Source organism: Drosophila kikkawai, chromosome 3R, assembly GCF_030179895.1.
Source record: "Drosophila kikkawai strain 14028-0561.14 chromosome 3R, DkikHiC1v2, whole genome shotgun sequence".
NCBI lineage: Eukaryota > Metazoa > Arthropoda > Insecta > Diptera > Drosophilidae > Drosophila > Drosophila kikkawai.
This window is the reverse complement of record NC_091731.1, coordinates 10,977,957-11,003,539: the sequence shown is the minus strand read 5'-3', so window position 1 is coordinate 11,003,539 and position 25,583 is coordinate 10,977,957. Positions and strand designations below refer to the sequence as shown.

General features: G+C 39.6%; 1 protein-coding gene across 14 annotated transcripts in view; it reads left to right on the top strand.

The window, feature by feature from the left end:
- Syp (synaptotagmin binding cytoplasmic RNA interacting protein) overlaps nt 1-24,596 on the top strand; it is a 58,173-nt gene extending 33,577 nt beyond the window's left edge. Inside the window, exons 1-13 of one of the 14 annotated variants that reach the window (XM_041774372.2) lie at nt 2,957-3,221; nt 5,184-5,302; nt 5,369-5,690; nt 5,817-6,058; nt 8,548-8,683; nt 10,745-10,878; nt 10,946-11,074; nt 11,138-11,278; nt 11,341-11,447; nt 11,899-11,996; nt 13,569-13,873; nt 16,026-16,287; nt 19,641-24,596. In XM_041774372.2, coding sequence (XP_041630306.2) covers nt 3,116-3,221; nt 5,184-5,302; nt 5,369-5,690; nt 5,817-6,058; nt 8,548-8,683; nt 10,745-10,878; nt 10,946-11,074; nt 11,138-11,278; nt 11,341-11,447; nt 11,899-11,996; nt 13,569-13,873; nt 16,026-16,287; nt 19,641-19,816 — 2,277 coding nt within the window. In that variant the 5' untranslated portion in view covers nt 2,957-3,115 and the 3' untranslated portion in view covers nt 19,817-24,596. Of the gene's footprint in view, nt 1-2,956; nt 3,222-5,183; nt 5,303-5,368; nt 5,691-5,816; nt 6,059-7,136; nt 7,273-8,547; nt 8,684-10,744; nt 10,879-10,945; nt 11,075-11,137; nt 11,279-11,340; nt 11,448-11,898; nt 11,997-13,568; nt 13,874-16,025; nt 16,288-18,179; nt 19,254-19,640 lie in introns of those variants that run through there. The other 13 variants (XM_041774375.2, XM_017162001.3, XM_041774373.2 and 10 more) reach the window with 13 other exon arrangements.
- The last annotated feature ends 987 nt before the right edge of the window (nt 24,597-25,583 follow it).

Genomic DNA, 25,583 nt, shown 5'->3' with positions numbered 1-25,583 from the left:
TTATTTTTGGCAGTTGCACAGGGCAAATACACGGATAGACACAATGCCTCACACACAAAGTCCGCCGTTGTCGTTGCCGCAATGCAGTGAATTCGGTGGCACTTTGGTTCCGGGTTCTGGCCTGGCCAACACGTGACTGACCTCCTCGGTTCGGTTTGGTTTGTTTTGGGGGGTCACAGGATGAGGCAGAGGATGGCCGCCATTTTCATTTGTTGATGCGGTCGAGCGGCGGCATCCCTGCACTTTTGCGACCACAAAATGTGAACATCAAATATTGAAAACATTTCCCCAACCGTGCTGGGCTGTGTGCCGACTTTTTACGGCTGCCTGGCCAGGGAAGTGGAAGTGGCTGTGGATGTGATGCCCCTTCCCCTGGTGACATGGTCGGGAAAAAGAGTTCTTTTTGGCAGAAATTCCGGAGGCGAGCCGCGCCTGATTGGTTTCTTGGCAGCCCAAGATATGCAACGAGGCCCATTCCGTTGCTGTTTACTCACATAAACCCGACTTGCAACTTATTGCCATGTTATCTCTGATTTTGGCACCGTCACAACGGCAATCGGGTGCAGCCGCGTCCTGAGTAATTGGGAGCGATGCCTTCAGTCTTGCATCTCGATATGTGACTTAGTTGGTCCATGTTTACCCAGTGATAAGGCGTCCAGATGGGAGGGCAAATATTATAAATGGAAAGATTAAGAAATGTGAGAAAGGAGATTGACTAACAACTTCCCTTCCATAATTTACCTTTATAGATTTTTATACATTTATGAATATTTAAGCCATATTTTCTTTAACGCATTTCCCATGAAAATTCAACAGTAAACTCCAAATTTTCCTCTAGTAATTTCAGTTTAAATCACTTATTCTTACTTGGCTGGCTCCACTTTAATTTCCTTCAAAGCATTTCGAATATTTCATTAAACTTTGGCTCCATAAATTACAATAAATTTCATTCATTTAATATTCTCCTTAGAGAAAGAGCCCCCGCTTGCCCCGTCTCCGCAGTGCAATCTCCACCGTTGTCTGCCGCCTGTGAGGCGATTCCATCTAATTTGCTTGGTTCGCCTGCACTTTGCTGGGAATTTGTTCGTTGTCGCAATGCCATAAATTCTGCAACTTATGCGGCCAACTGGCCGCCTCCTAATGCCCTGCCCTCGTCCCCCCTTTTCTTGGCTATAAATTACAAGAAGGCATTTGCCACACTTCCGTTCTCGGCTCGGCTCGGTTTCGGCCTGGTCTGCAGTGTCTGCCGTGTCTGCAGTTTCCTTTGGCTGGGCTGGAGTTATTTTTGTGCCTTAAATCGGCTTAACTGGCCGCCGGGCCCGGTCCGGGGTATGGTAGTAGTAGTTGTAGTTGGTTCATCTGGGCCCAGGAGCGGTGGTCTGAAAATCAATAACCCAAAGGAACTGCCATTGTTGTCGCCGTTGTCCATGGCAATAGCATTTAAATGGCCAGGAGGGCTTCTTGAAATTCACCTTTGAAAAGCCAGCAACTTTAACACTTCCCCGTCGCATATGATGATGGCATGGCAAACAACCCCAGACTTGGGCCATCCCCAGATATATATATGTATATATAGTTTCTACAGTCTGGCTTCGTTCGACAGACGAGTGGAGTTAGCAAAGGGCGTTGTAATTCTAGACCAGACACTGCCGCCGTTGGCGACGCATTGTCTGGCAGACGGACGCTGGTGACGAACAAATGTGGCAAAACGATTTATTTGGCTTTATCAGCAGATTCGCGTCTCCTTTGTCTCCCGTCGAAGGAGTCGCATTAAGTGCTCCTCTCGCGTAACGGCGATTTGTCATATCGCTGATTTACTAACCTTGCATCAGGCATTATCTCTGGGCCTGGGCTCTCGTAACCGGAATCGGAATTGAAAGGCAGGCCTGGAAGTGGTGGTATTCCACCCCTGCGAGTAACTAACCCAGGGTGGAGAAGAGGGTGACTTTTTTGCCGAGGGTGTAACTAACCGACACAAGTGCAGCCGGGATATGTCTGTGTGTTTGCCTGCGCATATCGCCGGCATCAACATAAAATTTATTGAGGTAGTTGCCAAGCGGCTCTGGCAAACAAAACGAACATGGAAAAAAAGAACAGGGTTCCTTAACATGCAAACGTTTCTTTTCCATTTTTTATTTATTTCTTTTTTTTTGTGCCCAGAGTTGCCACTGACGGAAAAAGAGGGAAACCCTGTTGTCATAACAAGCATGCATAAAAAATGATGGCCAACATCGGGCACACACACTCGCAAGCCAGCAAGTGTTGCAAATTGAAAGAGCTCACCTGAATAGCTCCGACCCGGGCCCGGGCCCGTAAGAATGAATGGACGCATCCCTAAATTGGCCCTGGAATGTGGCCAGTCTTTGTCCGGCATAATCCCTCCCCTCAGAATGCCAAGTATTTGCCAACACTGCGTATGGGTAATGCCTTTTATCGATATGTTTGTTGTGCTCCTAATGGAATTCCACATGCCCGCCGCATCCTGCGTCGTTGTCTACCATTCCAACTGGCTCAATATCCATTGGTCGTCCTGTGTTTATTATTAATTTCCTTGCACTGGCTGGATAAAGCGCTTTTCCTGCACATTTTCATGGCGCCCCCTGGTGTTTTTCCTCCCCATGCAGCCCCGTTTGTGGTTGTCGCCAACACTTTCCACTCACAGCTCGCTGCGTTTTCGCGCCCAACGACGAACGAGCCTGGCTGTATATTTACATCATATACAGGATGTGCAGAGTCCCTGGAAAAGGACGTTGTTGTTACTGGCTGGCTGATGGCGTTTATTGTCATGGCGCACACTGCAGTTGTCATAAATATGCGTCCTGGGCTAAATATTTGCACTGAAGGATTGCCGCTGCGTTACATCTGCATCGTAACCCGCATCCCATCGTAGTTGGCTTTGCCGGCGGCCGGCCAGGTGTCAAATGTCATTAGGAATAGGTCCCACAAATTTATTTCATTCAATTTTTTTCTCGAATCGTTTCGGAACAACAACCTCTCTGGCCGCAGATTAAAACATTCCAAAAAGAAAGAAAAGAAAATATTGTTTGCAAGCGAAATTTCGAGTCTTCGAAGGAAATTTATAAAATCTAAATTCTTCTTTCCGGCTTCTTGTGCAATGGAGGTCAACGTTAAGCAAGTCGATGGAGGCGGCGGCGAGCTGCTGTCCAGGATCCTCAAGGATCGCCCCCATATCCCGATACCGATTTCGTTTGCCTTACGCAGTGAGTAGAGAGAGGGCTCTTCGGCGGCTTCCCATCGATATCAATCGAAAAGTGTTTCAATGTCAGCGAAGTGTGTGTGTGTGTGGAGCGGAGAACCAAATATTTGCCAGCATACGGAATTTGCGATATACATAAAAGCCAGCGGGGCGAGGCGAGGGAAAGAGCAACAAACAAAAAGCGAAGCGCTAGATAAATATTTAGAAATGTTCGCTCGCTTCGCTCATAATCTAGCGCTGCTTCCCTCTCGTTATAGAGCTTGCTGATATTTTGCACATGTTACGCAATTATCGCTCTGGGCAAGTTTTTTTTTTCGCTCTTGCTTTTTTATTTCATTTTTTTTGCAATTTGTTCGCTTCTCGTGTGTGTTTGCCTGCCTGCAGCTTGCTTCGTTTTTTGTTTGAACGTGGTGTCACACACACTGAAAATAGCTTTGCTGATAGTGCGGCTGCTAAGGTAGATTTCTATGATTCCTATGTAGATATATATGTGTGCTCACTTGTCTGTATAAGTGCACATGTGTTTGCCACTTGACAACTGCGGAAAATTTGCATTTTCATTATGAGTCGTTGCCATAAATATTCATTTATGATAAATTGCTGAATGCAGCTGCAGTCGTGTCTAAAGAGAACAGCTCTCCTGTGTCTTGGCCCACTACATTTATGCAGTGGAAAAAATAAAATTAGAAAAGGTTTGATAACCTTATTAAAGTTGGGTTATAACACTATATTAATAAAAACTGTATAGTAACTACAAAAAAGTGTTTGCATATAGAATAAATAAAATTGTTTATTAATAAATTGAGAAACCACACAAATATATACATTGTTGTTTGCAAATTATTTAAACATGAATATATGATAAGCAAACAAAAAATACAAAATTAAAGCTTTAATGAGACCTTAAATAATTAAAATTTAGTCACAAAAAAAAAAATAACTAATTTTTGAAATAAATTCGCTAAGCTGAGTAAATCTTAAAACTGGTATCCAACAAAATTTAACAATCTAGTGTCATAACACCACAAAAGATGCATTAATTGGTAGAAACATTGTCTATTTTATTTTATATTTCATGTAAGAAAAACCACTTAGCATTATGTATTCAAACATGAATACTTAATGAAAAAAAAATAAAAAAAATAGTAGGTGACACTACATTTTTTAATTTCCTTTTTCTCAATAACACTTATAGAAGATAAATTCATACATTGTATTGCTCAGTGGCAAGCAAAAATCATTGCAATTATTCATTCTTTATTACCTGTGATATTCGCATATAAAACATCTAATTTCAATTTGCTACATAGAAACCAAGTGTTAATTTCAACAATTCCAGAAGCCTACAATACAAGTGCCATCAAAAGGTGCCTTAGACTAGAGAACTATCAACGGAGAACCAGATATATGTTTAGATTTCTCTGCGGTTGCTATGGCAACTGCTACGTCACGCTTATCGCTTTATCGCTCGTTAAGCGAACCTCCACATGGCGTATACGCAACGCGGCACGCATAATTCGCAAATCGGGCCTCTTTTCGATTGTTTACATTTTGGCCAGCACCTTTTGCCGCTCTCTTCTTTCGCTTCTCACGCACTTTTCGTGAGTATATTTTGGCACTCGCTCTCTGACTGGCGATTTTTGTGCGTTTCGCATTTTGTTTGAAGTCAATGAACTTTACGCTTTGTTGTCTGAGGGCTCTCTCGCCGTCCGGTGCGTGCGACGATGCGTAAGTTGCGAATTGTTCTATTTCGCAAATTTCGCGCGACCCATTTTTTTCAAGCAGCCGCAATTTGTTGCTATTTTGTGGCGTTCGTTGAACTCGTCAAGATAAATAAATGGGGCGCGAGAAAAATGTGCGTCTCCAAGGGAATACAAACGTAAGACGATATCTGCTAATTGGGGAATATCTTTCTTATTTATTTACCATTTAAGATTGTAATAATCATTTGCCTATCTATTTTCAGAAATGGCGGAGGGTAATGGCGAACTGTTAGATGACATTAATCAGAAAGCCGATGACCGTGGCGATGGCGAACGTACGGAGGACTATCCCAAGCTGCTGGAATACGGTCTGGACAAGAAAGTGAGTCCACATAAATATAAGGTATACCCCTAGAATATGGTAATGTTTTATTATTAATACGCCTAGGTTGCCGGCAAACTGGATGAAATCTACAAGACCGGAAAGCTGGCTCACGCCGAGCTGGACGAGCGCGCCTTGGACGCGCTCAAGGAGTTCCCCGTCGATGGTGCCTTGAATGTGTTGGGTCAGTTCCTCGAATCGAACCTGGAGCACGTGTCAAACAAGTCTGCCTACTTGTGCGGCGTAATGAAGACGTACCGCCAGAAGAGTCGAGCCAGCCAGCAGGGTGTACCAACGCCCGCTGCAGCTGTTCAGGTTAAGGGACCCGACGAAGACAAGATCAAGAAGATCCTCGAGCGAACCGGCTACACATTAGATGTGACGACAGGTGAGATAAGCAAACTACTATATAATAAAGAATGAAACGAAACTTAATAGAATAAGTTGCTCTCTGTGTTTTATTACTGTAAAATATTAATTAATTCATGTTTACGATTTATTTTCCCCTTTGCAGGCCAGCGTAAATACGGCGGACCGCCACCGGACTGGGAGGGCAATGTGCCGGGCAATGGGTGCGAAGTGTTCTGCGGCAAGATACCCAAGGACATGTACGAGGACGAGCTGATCCCGCTCTTCGAGAAGTGCGGCACAATCTGGGACCTCCGCCTCATGATGGACCCGATGACGGGCACAAATCGTGGTTATGCATTTGTCACATTCACAAATCGCGAAGCAGCCGTCAATGCAGTGCGCCAGGTATTTAAGCCAACCACATTCTCCATACCACCATGACCACCACCACCACCAACCGCCCCCACCGACCAGAGCGATCCCTGCCCCGCCCCCAATCAGTCTTCCCCGCTTTAATGTTTTATACGTATTGCTAACTATTACGATATATACATATCCCCTATATATATACATATTTAACTTATTGTATCCACATAAATACTATCGTTACACATCGGAAAAAGTAGGAACAGTTGTGTGGCCAATTCAAAATTGAACCTTTGGCAAGAAGCATACCGAAAATACTGATTAGTGAAAATTACTTTATACCATTCGGCGCTTTTAGATCCGACCGCAGGAGTTGTGCAACTTTATTTGAACTTTGAACTATGCTAATCCCACCTCTGCCTCTACAAAATTGAGCTCTGGGCAACGTTACCTGTCGCCTCCTCACCCACTCGCTGTCTCTCTCTACTTGATCTTTCTGTAACTTGTAATGCATGTCCCGTGTTCTATGAGTTGTAATCTTAATTTACGCAAACGCATCCTTGAAATATCGATCAAATTGCAAGTTTGAAAAGAGTTCTCTTCCTCTACGAGCAGAACAAAAAGAAAAAGGATTGGCTTCCTCCCCAAAAAAACTCACAATCCCCCCTCCTTTCTCTCTGTATTATTTCTTTTTAGTTGAATTTTCTTTAGTCTTAAGTCAAGCTATGTAGCCCTCAACTTTTGTAGTCATCTTAGCAGCGTACGTTCGATCTCACTGTCTGGTTTTATTTAGACGAGCATGTCCAAAATTCAGACCAAGAAATTGGGGTGCGAATAAGACGCCCCGCATTTATAGAACCTTAACCACTAACCAAATCGTTTTCCTTTAACATTTCCAAACTGAACCAACCGAAATTATATGCGGCCCGCTTCGAAAACAAATTGGTAATCAAAAGTATTTCCATTTATTTATTATTTAACCCCCCTTATTACCGACCCTTTATCTGGCTTTAGTTCAAAATTCTTTGTTAGTTATGATTTGACTTATTATTTTATTTATTATTAACATTGAATTGGTATTAAAAAGAATCGTTTTACCTTCCCATCCACCATTTAGCTCGATAATCACGAAATAAAACCCGGCAAGTGTCTGAAAATAAATATAAGCGTACCGAATCTGCGCCTTTTCGTAGGCAATATTCCCAAGTCAAAGGGCAAAGATGAAATATTAGAGGAATTTGGTAAACTTACAGGTAAATTGACAACAACAACAAAAAACAACAAATTAACCAAAAACAAATTTATTTTAAATTATAATAACTGGAGTTGCATTTGGGAAACGAAAGAGGGGCAACTTCAAAATCGGCTTTAAAGTGAAAACAAAAATCCAATTGGCTGAACTGAGACTGAAATTGGCTGATTGCAGAAGCGAAAAGTAGATTTTAGGTAGCTTAGGGCATTGAGTTTAATTTTATTTAATTTAGTTACATTTATTTTTGTTTCAAACTCATTCTAACTACTCACCCCCACCCGCAAAAACCATCCAACCATCCGCCATTGCCATCTCTCCAAAACTCGAAAATATTGAAAATATGGAAAAGTGCCCCCGAGACACTCTTTTCAAATGCGCGCGCTCTCTCTCTCGCTCCACGACAGAAACTGAATCACAGACACATCGTCGGATGCATTCCTCAGTTTTATCATATAAATATACATATTATGTTGCCTCATATAGCACTCAAACACACAAACACACACACCGCCACATACAACCCGCAGTCTCATTGCCATTCGTTACAAGCTTGAATTGTCCTATAAGAGTATTTCTTTTCAACTTATTTACATAATATCTCCAGTCATTAACTTTGCCTACGAAAAAAGAACCGAAGAAAAAGTATTGAAATTTTTAAATTTTTTACCAAATTGTTATGATGCATTCCAAGACTTTGTTTTTTACCTTATGTGTTCCGTTTTCTCTTTAATAATAATCACACCGTAGGAAAGCAGGCTCTGAAAAACGAAATTATATAAATATCAAGTATACGCCGTGTGCCAGCTGAAAAGTCAGTGCAAATGAAAAACTACTAAAAGGTAAGATCGAGTCGCACTTGACCTTCCAGCTGCACAGAGCCAAAAAAGAGTCCTCCCTGTCTTTTCTTTTAAGTTCTAAATAACTATTACGCATAGTAAGTACTAGTATATCGGTAGACAACGAATAATCCACAGCAAGCCAACTGGATATTAGCTAAAGAACATCCTTATTTTTGAGTAAATTCATTCTTTATTTGGCACGCATTCAAAATATAAAAGGTTACTAAAGTTTAGATATAATAGAACTCCACACTCTTCTCCCACACATGAGAATTACTATCACACACCGAACACCCATACTGCTCCACCACAAACCACGAACCACAAACCCGAAACCAAATCAATCCAAAATCAAATCGCAGTACCAATGAACTACAAATTTTTCATAGCAAATCAAAATTTTCTTTTGTTTTGTGTGAACTTTTAAACAATTGCAGCTAAATGATTTTGAAATTCGGAAAGGCAAAAAGATTGGTGTTACGATATCATTTAACAATCACCGGCTATTTGTCGGCAATATACCTAAGAATAGAGATCGCGACGAATTAATTGAGGAATTTTCAAAACATGCACGTAAGTGATCCAAAACCAAAACCAAAAACCAAAACCAACAGCAACAGCAACCACAAACAAAGCAAAAGACCCCGAAAAAAGAACCCCTAGACCCCCGAAACCAGCCCACCAGCACCACCAACCCCGATTGGCTGACAGAATTGGTTGACCCCGATTATTATCGTACTTGTACTTAATATCCCGAAAAGGTTTTTAGGGGCGATACTTGCAGAATTGAAAAGCGCATGGAAGTCGAACGAAATGAAGTATCAATTGGATTTTTGTTTTGCAATTTTCGCTTTTAAATGCTAAAACCCCGAATCGAAAAATGAAAAATTCAACACTCCAAAACTCCCCGCAAAATTAAACTACATTCCAACAAGAGGCCGGAATAAAGGACACAGCTTCACCTCCCATCGAAGCTCTGTCCTTTGGCCAATTGTTGCATTTTACCCCTCTCTCTGTCATCTCTTTCTCTCTCTCTATCTATTTCTATCTCACTCATTCTCTGTAGCGTTAAGCGCTGTTAGTAAATACAACAAAAAATTAATTGTTCTTTAAGTTCCTTTGGTTGACTCGAATTATTAAATGTGCCCAATTTGTTGACATTGAAAACCCGTAGCTAAACAATTCGCTAAACTAAAACGTTTTGAATATTTTTGAAAAATAATAAAGAAAAACAAAAGACTAATCAAGGGATAAGCCTAGTTTTTGTTTTAGTGCAGACCTATATACATATATCCTTTTTGAAGACAATATCATATACACATAAATATAGATAACAAACGGCGCACACAAACCAACCCGAATCAAACCGATATGAAAGCGATCCCGCCCCTAAAACCAACCAATATGAAACAGCAATTCGTCCACTCAAATCGATATGTTTCGGCCCATTCACGTTGAATATATATGAATGAAAAATTCACTTACTTAATGACTGGAGACTACAAGCCTTAAATGACTCATTTAATCTAACTCTCTCTGTATCTATCTCTCACATAAGCGCTACTTCCCCGAGCAATTGATGCAAACGAATCGACGAGAAACTAAGCCAAATTCAAAATCTTATCCATCTTTCGTTACGTTGTTACGTTGTTATTGTTCTCTATCTCTATCTCTCTATCTACCGATCTCTCTTGTATCTCAGTGTACACACGTTCTCTTCTATCCGATATATAATCTGTCTATAACTCTGGCTATGTTTGTGTATAGTTTTCCCGTTATCGTTTCCATTACTCTCTCCAAACGAACAAGAAATCCAAGCTCAATGTGTGCTCTACTCCGTGTTGTGTTTTCGGTTACATTTTATTTCCTCTTTTTATTGCAACATGTACTATAATATACTATATCCAAACAATCAAAAACAAAACAATAGCAAAAGCAACAGCCACAGCCACAGAGGTTTTTAAGTGTCTTTCTAAATGTGTGTTTCATTTTACAAATACTCTCTATACGTACTACATATCCAACTTAATGTTATACCCCGCTCTCTCTCTCTATCTGTAATAACTGTCTCTAAATCTCGAACCAATCGAAAATGTTATTAGCTTAGCGCATTCAACTATTCAAAAATATGTCAAAAAGTTAAGCAAGCGGCAATTGTTGGCATTGGTTTTCGAAATCATCTAATTCGCTCTATATATATGCAACGAACGTACTATCAAGAGATTCAGATCACGGAAATATTAATTATTTTACATAACAAACGTCCCGGAGAGGCACAGTTTGTCGTGTAAAATTTTGCGCCTTTCCGTCTAAATATATATTGCAATATTCCATCTACAAGTATATTTATAGGCACTCGCCCCGAGTGCGTCTCTCAGTGTCTTATCACCTGTACTGTACCTGTACTTTCAAACATACTCGCACACACACCTGCCAAAAACCAATACCAGTACCAGTACCAGTACCAGTACAGATACAAATACTTTTTTGTTGTATTTCTTTCGTTTCGAACTTTACATATGCAACCAACTAATCATAATGCATTTGAACTGATAACACCTCGCAAATTTATTGTACTCAAATGACAATTTTCTTTATTTATAAATAAACCTGATCCCGAATCCGAACCTATAGCTGGCCTTTACGAGGTAATCATATACAGTTCGCCAGATGATAAGAAAAAGAACCGCGGCTTCTGCTTTCTCGAATACGAGTCGCACAAGGCGGCATCTTTGGCCAAACGAAGACTTGGCACTGGTAGAATTAAGGTGAGTCTTGTCTTTAAATATAGAGATATGTATACCTAATGACTATATATGTTAATTTTCCTGGCAGGTTTGGGGATGTGATATAATAGTCGACTGGGCCGATCCACAGGAGGAGCCGGATGAACAAACTATGTCCAAGGTTAAAGTTCTTTATGTGCGAAATCTAACTCAGGACGTCTCCGAGGATAAGTTGAAGGTAAAGTGTGAGCTGCACAGGAGTCCTTACTGGTAATGATTTCATAATAATTAACATCAACAGGAGCAATTTGAGCAATATGGAAAGGTGGAACGCGTTAAGAAAATTAAAGACTATGCCTTTATACACTTTGAGGATCGTGATAGCGCCGTCGATGCTATGCGTGGCCTTAATGGCAAGGAGATCGGCGCCTCGAATATTGAGGTGGGTAATACTCTCTAGGAAATATTTGCTTGTTATTGAATATTTTCCCTTAATTTCCCTAGGTCTCTCTCGCCAAACCCCCCTCGGACAAGAAGAAAAAGGAGGAGATTCTGCGGGCCCGTGAGCGCCGTATGATGCAAATGATGCAAGCGCGTCCCGGGATCGTGGGGTATGTATTTCCGACCCCTTCTCCACCCACTTCTAAACACTTGCCTAGCACAGAAACATCAATAACTTATCGGCGCTAAATTCTAAAAGAACAAAATAAAAAAACAAAACACATGCATTCAATGCATTCCACATTGGGCACTCTTAGTTCTCGGCTAAAACCAAATTCAAACTGTTTGCTTTCCAAGTCGCCACCTAATCAATTTATTCTTAACTTAACTTATTATTATTATTTTCATTTTTCTTTCTTTGCCAATTGCCAAATGCCCGCCACGCGAATTGATTTCGCCACAAAAACCAAAAAAACCAAACACCAAACACACAAATACCGTAACCGTAACCGTAACCGAAACCGAATACCGAACCGCAAAAACCATAAACCAATAATTCAATCAAATGCCATCTCTGTGTGGGATTACCTTGTAAAGATTCGAAACCTTGTCTCCATACAGAAATCTGTCGCCGACACATGCCAGCATGATGTCCCTGACGCCCATGCGCCTGCAAGGGGCGCGCATGCCGCTGCGTACGCCGATACCTCGCGACTACGGTAAGTTTGGCAAATTCGCCAAGTGAATATCCGTCAGATACGATTCTTAGATGTCTGTATGTATGTATGTATATGCATAGCCATCGGCAGCGGGCCGGTGGCAATGCCGATGAGAGTATAGTGGGGGGCCCACAGGCGGCGCCTCCTCCTTTGGGACCGATTGAGATTTAAAAAAAAAAAAGAAAATACTTAATAACTTTTGTTAATTTGGTTTAGTTCTCGTAGTCAGTTAGCCAAGTTGTTAGGCACACTCGCCACCCATACACACGTAAACACCACACACTCGCCCACACTAACACACACACACACACACAGTACTGGCTAGGTTTCTGTGTTTAGTTTTAGTTCGATTTCTAACCGAAGCAGCCAGCCGCAGCAGCAGCAGCCAAAGTATCCCAACTAACCCCAAGCAGATTTAGCCTAACACTAAGCCTTAAGTTAAACCGATATCATGTCTGTGCCATCGAACGCAACGTTTTGTTAGCTCCCTCTGTTCATCTAGATTATTGTTTAACCCTCGCCTCATTTTGGTTAATTAGTCAACAGGTCGTCCATGTACTACGTAATCCAAGGCCTATGTAATCAGTAGTTTTGCGAAGGATTACCTGGTAAATGAACGGTCCGTTAGGTTAATAGAAAGCGCCCGCTATACACACTAACACCTGTATTATCATACACCCCCCACACAACAAACAAACACACACACACACACACCCCATGTCCCAAGGTCACGCCTAGCACTGCCCTTCGAGCCCCAGTCGAGTATGAAAGAGTATCCAGCTAGATCGAGATGATTAACCCCCTAACTAACCAATATTGGCAATCAATTGAAGTAACCCCACACAGAAGCACCACCGATTATTTCTCTTACTTTTCTCGTCGCTCTAATCGTAAATGTTGATGCTTTTTTACTTTCCTTCTTTCTTTTCGATACTCGCATTTGCAAGATTATGTGTCAATGCTCGTACTTATCTTCCACTCTTGTCCTTATCGTTTGGTTAATTTGCATGTGTCAGTGATTATTTCCTTATCGATGTCGTCCTGTTTTCCTTTCGTTTCTTTCCCATTACCCTTTACCTTCGACTTTCTCTCTCTCTCTGTCTCTATCTTTGTCTCTGTAAGACCCCTCCAAACCGATATACGACCAGAACCACAACATATCCAAGCCATAACCAAAGCATAGACATTAGACATTAAACCTTAACGTTGTCCATAGCTGTTTATGATTATTAAATGTTGCAATTGTGTTCTCTGTGTAGCGAATGTTAAGCACCCTGTATACTGTTTGATGTTATATCACCGGTAAGTAACCCCAAGTCTCATCTACTTAAGCCACCTACTGCTGGTGCGTGTGTGTACCAGTGACTACCAACATCCAATACCAAACACCCATCCCCATCCCGTCCCCCCGGTACGCGACCAATTCGTTAAACATTGGCAAAGTGAAACAATTGGCAGCACCAGTCATCAGAGATCAAGCAGGGAGCTTAGGGGTCTATGTAGGTCTAGGTCCATTCAGTAGCCAAACTTCAACCTAATCCTAATCCTAATCCCGAACATCCCCCTCTGTAGACTATGATTACGATTATTTTGGTTTCTCGGACTTCCGGCCCGGCACCTATGCCAATGATCCGTACTATGACGAGCTGTACCGCTCCTACGATGGGGACTACAGCTTCTATGAGTACTCAAGCCCCTCGGGACTTGGCGGAGCTGGTAACGGTGGCGGCGGCGGCGTCGGAGGTGGAGGAGGAGGAGTCTCCGGATCGATAATGCCGCTGTCGGGTGGCGCCACCCAGAATGCATCGCTGTCCGGGGGTCAGCGATCGGCCAGGGGCTTAGCAAGTGGTTCCAGTGGCTCGCCGGGCTCCGTTATGGTGCGTTGCAACTCCAGCGAAACGAACTCGTTAGACTCACTCGCATCGGGAAACAATTCGAAGAACCAGATACAGAACACAAAGAACGCACACAGAAACACTAGTTTTGTAGAATTTGAGTTGATTTATTTCTTATTTAGAAACTCCCTCGGTTGATTCATTGATTGCCTTTCCGCCCCGACCGAACTGTAGTTGATTTTGTATGCCAGCTTTATTATTATTTGGCTTTAATTTCCCAAAATTATATTCTCTCTGTTTCGTTTATGAAGTCAAAATTTGCACGTATATTGCCGCCAAATTCCACCACACACCCACTCACCCACACCACCCACAAACGAACAAAAAAGAAGGAAAACCAATGCTTATGCTCATGCCACGCCCACACACCCACACGAACGCGGATTATTTGTTGCTTGTCCCGCACTGTTTTGCTTTAACCACACGGACATCCCATAAATTAAGGACTCCATCCGCCACGCAATCGCCGCAATCCAATCGAAAAATTAACACATTGTGCTTTATTATGCTTAACTTATGCTTCGCTTGTACGTATGCCCCGCCACCTGCTTATTTATTTATAATTTTAATTGCACAGTCCATCGCCAGGCTGGAGGAACAACCATTAATAGTTTATTTATGAGCTGAACACGGCGTGCTGACGTTTTAATTTTAATTAAATTTTAGCAATTAAGTGAAGCGCTTTCAATCACGACGCGTCGCTTTATTTTAGTATATATATTAACCGAGTATTTATTTCGTATATCGCAAACGCTTTAATGTTCAAACATATTAACCGCATACGCTTATTGTAATCCCCCTTAGTTACGTTTTAAAAACAAATCTACAACAAACATGGTAAAGTTATTCTTTTCATTCAAACCAACATATATTGTGTCAATCGCAAGAGGCAAAACTTTTGTTGCTTGGACCTCCGAACGTTCCAAGCGCCCAGATCCGTTGTTATATAACTTATAAGTATATTATAAAACCCAATTGACTAGTTGAATCTGCTCACTCAGTTAACACTTGATACAGAGAACAGTATATATACATTTAGTAATTTCTATATGAATAATACATACTTTTTTATATGCATACATTATTACATCTCGTGTATGTACAATCAAACAACAGTTTTACACCAAGAATCTAACGCGTTTATTTCGATTTTTTTCTTTTCTTTTCTTTCTTTTTATGTGTTCTTGTTATATACTTATCTATATATACAAACAATTCATTTGTTTTTCGGTACTACCAATATGACAAAAAAAAACAACAAATCTTGAAAAATTATATATATGTTCGTCAAAACTAAATCCAAAAAAATGACCACACTAAAATTACAAATTCTATCTACGCCACCAACCTGAATCAAAATCAAAATCTAAAAACAAAAATCCACCACCAACCAAATGACCAAAATCTATCGTTAACCTTTCGATTCAAAAACCAAAAAAAAATATGAAAAACCAAACCGCTATTCCGACCCCCCTTTTTCGAAAAACAAAACCAAATTCGAAATTCGCAACGATTCGCCATTCCAAATTCCAAAATCAATTCAAAAACGTTTTTAATTTGCTTACCTTTCGTTCAATTCGAAATTTGAAATGACCAAAAATTTGACACCTATCTTGGCGATCCATATATATACAAACACATTTAATTATGTATAAATGCTAATGTTATTGTAAAACGCAATTCGAACCAAAAATCTCAATCTGAAATCTCAACTGAAACTGAAACTGATCAAAAACGAAATCGAAACGCAAAACCAACGACCGATGGATAAACCCTAATGATGGATAACGGAACCGAATCTGGAAATGCAAAACACACACACGCTCTCGAATCACACACACACCCCCGACTCACACACCACACACGAACCGTAAACACACCACACACACACTCAACACACCACCTTCACAAACGCAACTAATGCATGCAAAATGATGATGATGATGATGACGATGACGACGACTACCTTGATGGTGTTGAATCGATAACGATAACACGATATCCGGTTTGCGGATGCGGATGTGGATGTGAATGCGGATGTGCTTATGCCGATGCCGGCGGTGTGATGTGATGTGATGCGATGCGATGCGTTGCCATGTGATGATCATGATCGCGACAACCTACGATCGCGTAGGGAGTTGGTCGTGGGCCTGGAATCACAGTGCCGCGTGGCAGAGCCGTTGGCCAGCGTGGCAGCATCAGTCGTCTGGGGGCCCAAACAGTGCCACAGGCGGCGGCAGCGGCGGCGGCGGGACAGGCGGCGGCGGCGGCAGTAGCTCAGCGGGGGGCCACCGGTCAGGGGGCGCCGGCAGCAACCGGGGGGGTCCGTGGGGTGGTGCCAATGCGTCCCAGCGCTCGTGGCACCCAGCACGTCAAGCCGCTACAAAATTTACCAGGTGAGCTCAACAAACACAAGAAAAACGTATCAATAATACACCACAACCACTACAACCAATCAACAAAAAGCAACCAATCAAACTCAAACTCAAACACAAAATCGACCTCGAAATTCAAACCAAAAACCAAATCGAATCAAAACGAAACCCTCCAACAACCTGCGCCAACTGAAAAACTGCATAAACAAAACCAACAAACTGCAACCAACTTGAGAAAAACATGGCGAATGTCGAATTCATATAAATTAATAAGTAAAGCCAAGTAAAATGTAAACATGCCACACCCACAGCCACACCTACACCCCTTGACACACACAAACACACACCATACACCACGCACACACACCACACACCAACAAAAAGAACCGAGCCTAACGAGAGATTTTGTTAGTGTGTGAATAATCCCCCAAGAACGAAAGAAAAACCCCTCCCCAAACCCCCCAAGAAGGTCACTTAAATGTCGTGTGTCTCGCATTTGTAAATGTTCTAAATGTTGTAACGTTTTGCCCTACTCCTTGGTTCCATGTTCTCTCTTTTGTTCGCCTAATACTTTTCATTGTTCTTTCTTATTCAATAATCGTGTATATTTCTTCTTAAATATTTTTTGTCAAGTCATAGTAGTTGTGTGCACTTGCTGCTTACGATTGGGATTCTTCATTTTTCGTTCGTTTCCTTGTGCCACCGCGCTGAGATGTATGCTACGATTTTTGATGCATGCCTTTGCTTTTCTTTTTTCGTCCGACTGTAAGCAGCAACTGGCACTGGCCACGCCCACATACACCCACCAGAACACACACCACCCACACACACAACCGCCGCCTATGTATTTATATGGAGAGCCATTATAACAAATTGTGTAACTGTGTCTCTACACACATATTGCCTTGGATATGTGCCTAACTATATACGAGAGCAAAGTCTGTAAACGTTTATGAATCGATTAGTATTTATGTCCCTGTTACCCTGTCCCCTCCACCATACACATCACCCACTAACTAAGCGCCCTGGAAGAGTCAAAGGGTTACGTGGGAGGGCTCCGATCAATCTCTCCCCCCCTAAATGAAAATAGTGCCATCCAAAATTTTGACGTACGTGTATATAATTTTTTACGTTCGTTTGTTTTTCTCTTAAATCCCGCGCCGACTTATGATAATATACTTATAAAGAGAGAACGAAACGCGCTGCAAGATTGACCGGATCAGAGATCGATTGCGATTGCGATTGCACAAGTCCTAATATATAAACCCTTATTTACATATTAATTATACTCTAGCCCATTAATTTAACAATATACATGCATATAATATTCTGTGTGAACTATGTATATCGAGTGTGAGTTCATCGATCATGCTTTGCGGAGCCGAAAATAGTTTAGTAGCCTCTACACACAAACACACACACACACACACACACACACAAGAAACATGTATGCCCATATGACCCCATATATAATACTATGTATAATATAACCGCCCTTTAACATTTTTCTTACATATCATATTCACACTCACACACACAGGGTGACCACCGATACCAAATGAGATCGTTTCTTATTTATTTTTTACGTATAAACAAATACTAATCGATTCGTGTATTATGTTTACAACACGCACAAACACCAACCAACCAACCAACCAACCAACCAGTTATCTTATAATTTGTTGTCAATGGAATCCACACTTGTTTATACATTTAAATATATAGCGGAGAGCCCCCGATAACCCACCCGGAGCGCGGCACACCTGCTCCAAGTCATCCCCCTACCCAAACACCGCTTCCATTTTGAACACGCTTTACATTTTTGTGGCTGTATTTCGTAGATCATTTTGTCTTCGCGGATGATAAATTTCTTTTCGTTTATGCTTCACACACTCACCACACTCACTAAGCAGCTGAAACATTTTACAGACAAGCGCAAAGCGATATAATCCTTTTATCCGAAATGGAAACCAAACACAATCCCTTTCTAGCTGGAACTGCACTCAAGACTTTTATGGAGGGCAACTAAGCGTAGCGCGTCGATCACCTCCACGGACAGCGACCAGGGTCGCCGTCCGGTCAAGAAACGTAAAGCCCACAAGTCTGAAAAAAGCAAAAGCAAGTCACACAAGTCCAAGAAGCATTCCCGCAAACACAAGTCACCGCGACCCGAAAAAGAACAAAAATCTAAATGGGATTCCCCCTGAATGCAAGAAACCAAACTTAAAACCCAATTCAAAATTCATAAACCGGACCGAACGCCCGAACCCAGACGTTTTGGCGCTCCTTTCTGTCCCATGAACACAACAAAGAACCACATCGACCGGCCGGGGTCACCACCTCACACTCACTGTCTACTCACTCGGCCGTAGGTCACAATCCACCTGTTCCCCGTGAACATACACTTTTCAAAATCGAATTGAAACAATAAACTCGTCATTGGCGGCACTCGAGAGTACACACTCAAGAACACATCACACTTTACATTGCATGATCATATCAGATCAGATCAGTTCAACCCAATGGACGGACGAGCCACCCCCTCTAATTCAAAATTTCAAATTGGGAGAGCCAGCGCCCACACCCAAGCGAATATTTCAAGAAACCACCCCAGTTCAAGACACTCGAGTACAGCGCTCTATTACTTTTCGACCTGGCGATCCAATTACGGCCTTGTCCCGACTATCGCCACCACCCATCACTATCATCAAGTGTTCCATGTTTCATGTTAGGCGATAATATCATGTACAATGTTTTACTCACCCGATGAATGTTCGGTAATTGTAACCCATAACACACCTCACCATCACCACGAATATATGTGCACATTGTAAACCCACAACACACAGCGCCAACACTTAGATATATTTGTACATGTATCAGTCCCGAGTCCCAACATTATGTCGAGTTACACTTCCCGAGTTGTGATGTGCCGAACCAATGATGAGATAAATTAAATGAACAAAAAAAAAAAACGAAATGTAAAATGTGTTGTCTTTGATATTCTTGGATATACGTACCTAAACGCGCACGCTCTCCCCCTCATTAGCAAAGCGATACCAAAATGGACAAAACCATCAAATTGTGCTACTAAAACGACTAATACAACGTCAAGAAATCCCCATTCGAACCATAGACCAGTTGAAAAAATAAAAAGAATACCAATCCAAGAAAAATAATAGCAACAACATTGAACCATTATTGTATTAACAATATTTTTAACTCTCTTTCTCTTTTTTTTCTTTCGAAAAACACCTTCAACCTCCCACACAAACACGACCACGCACACCACAATCACCAACAACTCCACAACCAACAACAAACAACAACCAATCCGACCCTCGACCTGGCCGATACCACCCACCAACCTGCAGTAGTCGGTAAACGTAAGTTCGATGGAGGTCACCAAAATCCGGCAGATGTTAAGCGACGTTACCCGAGCGGTTTGATAGGAAATGGCGGCAGTTGGGGCAGTTTACCGCTACCACAGCAACCTTTAGGCACCAATGGTGAACAGTGGTACATGGATACGTTTTCGGCATGGAGTTAAAACCACACACAGCAGCAGCAAGAGCAACAGCAACAGCAACATCAACAACATCAGCAACAACCACAACCCAATTGAAATCAGTTAAAAGAATCATTACGAACCACATCGCATGGAGGTCGGCAACCACGAGTTGCGGCCACCTTCTCCGAGCCACATCCTGGAGAAGATCCATTCGCAACCACACTATTACAAGCAATACATTTAGTTTCAACAAAAGCAAAAACATATATATAAAGTGTAAGGAATACGATTAGCAGCAATTCAGAAAGCATCGTTTAGGGATTCGTTTCGAACTTCATTTGCTATGCGAAATATCCATAATAGCAGGTCAATAGGTCGAGTAGAGAGTATATGTATTGTATATGTAATCACGTAAACAAATAGCCTTTGCAGCAACAGCATTTTAAACGCAAATTCTTCATTTAGAGTCTAGCCGATTTTGCCCAAACAACATTTTAAAGAAAGCCTCACAACGTAGATAAACCAAAGTCAAATCGTTTTAAAAGTTCACAAAACAAAAAAGTATAAAGAAATTTGTCTCATAGCGTTTTTAACTTGAAATTGAAACAATAATTGAGCATATAGCAAACCTATATTAAAACTAAAAGCATACAAATATATTTATCTATAACTATATAGAGAGAGCAGTCTAAGCCCGTACAGATTGATTTTAAATCTTAAGCAGCATGTAGCACCTTTTATACATTGAAAAGAAAACAAAAACGAAAAACACGAAACAATTCAGATTCGATTCGACGTAAACACATTTTACAATATGTACTTGCAAGGGCATCCATCTTCTACTGTATATAAGCAATGACAAGCTGGCGAATCGCTGAAGCAACAAGACATATACAGACGAGAGATCAGGCTCAGAGATGAATTAATGTTTAGCAATCTTAACAACACCAAGAAACGAGAGAACACAATTCAAATTGAAAAGCAAAGCTTAATGAGGAAACATTGACTGACAAAGATAACAAAAGTTAAAATTAATAATTAGATTGAATGAATTGAAGTGAGAAGGAATAAGGAAATACAAAAATTAAAAGCGCCGCCCAGCATTATCATATAATGTCTGGCGGCGGCAACTGGCAAGACTTTCTGCATACATTTGAAAACGAACTATTTTTTAACAAGCGTAAGTTTTAGGCAACTCCAAATCAATTATCTGTCAGAAGTAAAAGTAAAATACAAAAATATGTAGAGCTAAGTAATTGCACACTCACACTCACACTCAAGCTAATACTGATAAGCTGAAAAATCGCAAGTCAACACGAAACTCGGATGGGCAGGTGCCTGTCCGCGAAATGAAGCAACGAATTAGAGAGTCAGGAAGAGGACACTGACGAGCGGAGACCACACATCACAAACAGTAAACAGTAACTAATAATACAATTGAATATTATAAATTTTAATACCGTAATGCATACTTAATATTAACACGTACGATGCAGAAATCGAGACCGCGAGGAGAACTAGACAAACTATGAAATCAATTAGCCAGCGCTCAAGTGCGATTTAGCAGCGAACCTAAATAACTCAACTATGAAATTCTATTTAAAGTCCAGCTATCCAATATCAAGTTCAGATAGTCTCTTCCCACTTTCCTTTACTCATCATCTACAACTGCTACGCACAGAAGTAATACGGAAGGAGATCCAACAGCCGTACGCTAGGATAATAACATAACCCAGATAATACAGATACTATATCAGAAGCCGACTTGCAAACACTAACTAACTCCATGCCTATAAAGAGAAGAACAACGCCACACACACGTGTCAAAGTACGATTATAGGGAAATCAATGAAAAACAAACAAACAAACAATGAAACTTGCCTTTCTTTAATTCTATAATTTTGCAAAATTTCGAGATAACAACAACAAATCGTGTTTGGTTGAACAAAATTCTGTCGTTTAAGTTTCCGCTATTGCAAGATCTCAAGTAAAGCAAAAAAAAAGTTAATTAATATATATAAATGTATAAAAACGAAAAGAAACAAAAACAAAACAAAAAACAAAAAATATATAAATTAGTTTTAAACTAACGAAAGAATACTTCCAATTTTGAACTCAAGTATAAAGCAAAATACAAACTGTTGGCAGTAGTTGATGAAGGACGCGTGTGTTTTAAAACGTATCTATGAACATTGTTCAGCATAAGCCTAAAAACAATAACGTTTTTTTAAATTTAAAAGTACACATACACAGACATACACAAAAACACACACACACACCAAGCAGTTGCCTAAAGTAATGAAATTTAACGATAAAAAAGAAAAACATGAATTAAACCTTGCGCAAAATTTGCAAACCAGCAAAGAACTTTAAATACATAATATTAGCCACAAACAATAAGAGAATATATACAACAAATTCTAAATGACCATAGTTAAGCTTAAATTTAGTAACACTCAACACACACACACACACACACAAACAGAACACACATATATACACATAATTATAAAAGTAAAGTAAACTGTCGTTGTAGAGGAAGAGAAGTGTGCGCCATTTTCTAACTACAATAACAAAAAAGAGAAAGAACATTACTAAAATATTTACCAATTTTTTTGTATTTTTGATAAGTTTCCCCATGAATTTTTCCTTAAATATTTGACTTTTTCACGCAATTGAAAGGGAGAAATACTCTTAAACCTTTATTCATTTTATAATTTTTTTTTCTTTAAACACACACAAACACAACAAATTAATTAATTTGATAAGGAAGTGAATTATAACAAATTCTTTAACGCCGCGTCTTTTTGCATGCAAAATTTTCGATTTTTCGCCTTAGAAATTTCCACGTTTGGTGACTTAAAACCTTTGAACCCAATTCAAAAATTGCAAATATATAAATATAATTAATTTTAACGACTTGTTTAATTCGATAACTGTACTGATTTTATATTGTTTTAAATTTGTAATTTAATTTGTAAGTTTTAATTGTTAATGTGTTTTTTCTATTGTAAACTAAAACTAAACTAAATCTATACACTAATTGGCAAATTGTTACACAAAATCCGTTAAAGTTGTCCGATTTCGTCGTCGATACAAAAAAAAAAATTGAGCAATTGAAATTATTACAAAATTATGTGCCGTTATATTTCGAAAGCATTTCTTTGGAAGCCCCAAATAGTCCTGCATCCTTGAAACCTAAGCCCCGAACCCAAACCTTAACCCCAACCCCCAGCCCCCCTAATTGTGTTAAATATTGTAATTTGTAATTTTTGTTTTAATTTTTTCGGGAAAGCAAAAACGTTTGGCAAAATTAGTTTTTAATTTGAATATTTAGTTTTGTTTGTGCGCTTAAGTTTTCAATAGTGTGTTATATATATATATTAAACTATGAATATTAATTTTTAGCAAAATATTTTTACGACCTAACATAAAGCACTAATGTTAAATACTTAACGAACTAATTTGTTTAGCTGTTTAATTGGTTTACAATCTTTGTGTATTTGTGAAGAGGAGCAGAGCAGAGCAAGGAGCGCAAGCAAAATTTATCTACGATCTAACAACAATAACTGTATACGTGTGTAAAATTCAAGGAACTCTCAAATTTAACAAAAGCAAAGCAACACAACAATGAAAACAAAATAGAAATAGAAATAAAAAAAAAACCAAGTCGAAAAGTATCATGAAAGAAAAGTAAGCAAGGTGGACAACAAAATTGCAACTTGCGCATGGAAACTGAGCGAAAAAAATGAAAAACTTTACATGAATTGTGATGATGCAAAGGCAAGATTTAATCATAATTACTAAATCTATATATACAATAAATATATATATCTTTCTCTATAAATATATATATTGAGTATATAATGTATATGTAGGCGTAGGAGTGTATAATCTAACTTTACTTTTAAACAGACTGCGTACGTATTAAAAATTTTTAAAATTAATTTGTGTAAAATGTTTTAAGTTTTTGAAAAATTGGCAAATAAAGAAAACAATAAAAATTAATAAATCAAAAACCACGATCGCATTGTAAATTGAAATATACGAAATATTTCGACCTATTCCAAATTATCTTTCCAAACCTTTTCAGCTATCAAAATCTTATTTTGTGTATATTTCAAGACAAGAATCGGCAAAAAACCAAGCGCAGCGCAACTGTTTATAAAGAAAGAGAGGACAGTGGCAGTGACAGTGGATGAAAGGATCTGAATCGCATTGGAATGCTTCCACGATTGCTTATTTTAATTCAATTAAAAAACATGATTTGTATGAGGACAATATTCAATGTTTCACGCATACACACACGCGTTAGGCTTAGATTCGCTTAGACCACTTTTTGCTTTAATTTAATTAAATTTATAGTTTGTGTGTGTTTTTCCTTTGCTCTTTTATTACATACATATATATAATAATTTGTTTTTAACGATTGACCCCTTAAAATCTTTTATAAACTCTACCTATTGATAAACATCACAACACATTTGCATACATTCATACCACACGTGAATGGAAGGGATTCGTGAACCGTGAACGTAACGTCGCCAATTATTACGAAATAAAAACAACAAACAAATGGAAATTAATAATAAAAACAATCAGAATTCATCGTAGAAGAAGGCCGAACGAATGTGAGAGATTGGGAGAACAACTTTTACGTCTTAATAAACAATTATTGTTAACGAAGAAAATAAAACGTGAGAAAAGTGAAGAAGCATATTGTACTAAAATATTTGATATACATACATTTGTTATTATTTGTAATACGAAAATTAAATAAAATTGCATCCAGATAATAAAAAATGAAATAAATAAAGAATGCCAAATCATCTTCTGCTCAATCCTAGATTAAAGCTTAAGTGTTCCCGTATAGAGTAAACTTTTGCTCTCTACCAGCGGACCAAAAAACTATCGCAAAATGTTTGAAAGTGCACTTAGAAGTGATAGAAATCCGTGAGCGTTGTCTAAAGTCTCGCTAGATCTTGTCAATCGGATTCAGAAAAGAGCGTAAGTGAAGAAAAGCGAGCGACACATATACCATCCTTTCTTTATTTTGTTTGCGTTAAATATATACAAATTGCCTCGCCAAAGATATCATCAAAGGTTCGCAAAGGATCTGATTTCAAGCTATCGCAGACGATATTTTGGTTCACTAAGATTCGCGGGACTTGACCCCTCCCATGTGATATCCGAGATATACCTATATACAGATATATTTATCCTTCAGTACTGCGCACTAGTTGGTAGGTAGCTGGTGATATTAGTAGTTTTAACGAACTACCACTACCTACTTCATTAACCCTAAATAATTTAAATGTTCATTTCCTTATTAGTATGAAATGTCCGCTTTTGGGGACAACCGTCACCACATCGTTTTCCGCTCACTAGGGACAATGGTACCCTTGTAAAAGGTTGTACAGAGGTCCCCATGCTAGGGGTGGTACCCATTCTAGGGTGATGAAAAGGGTAAATACACGAGTACCCATACTAGGACTGGTGGTAAAGGTATCCATAATATGGGAGGTATTACACTGGATTATGTTGCCAAATTTAATCAGATTTCGGGCTAATCCGGGATTTGCTTTTTAAAGTCTAACTAGACCAGGAACACGATTTTTAACAATTCCAAAGACATGGAAAAAAATGTATTTTTCTCGTCCTTTCTGAGCTAAAAACATAAATTTAAAGAATTTTTTACTTAAATTAGGAATGTTTGGGATTATTTCGTTATTTTAATCCCTAATCAGGAATAATTGAACCAATTAAGTTAATAAATATTAAGATGGTTTATTATTATTATACGAAA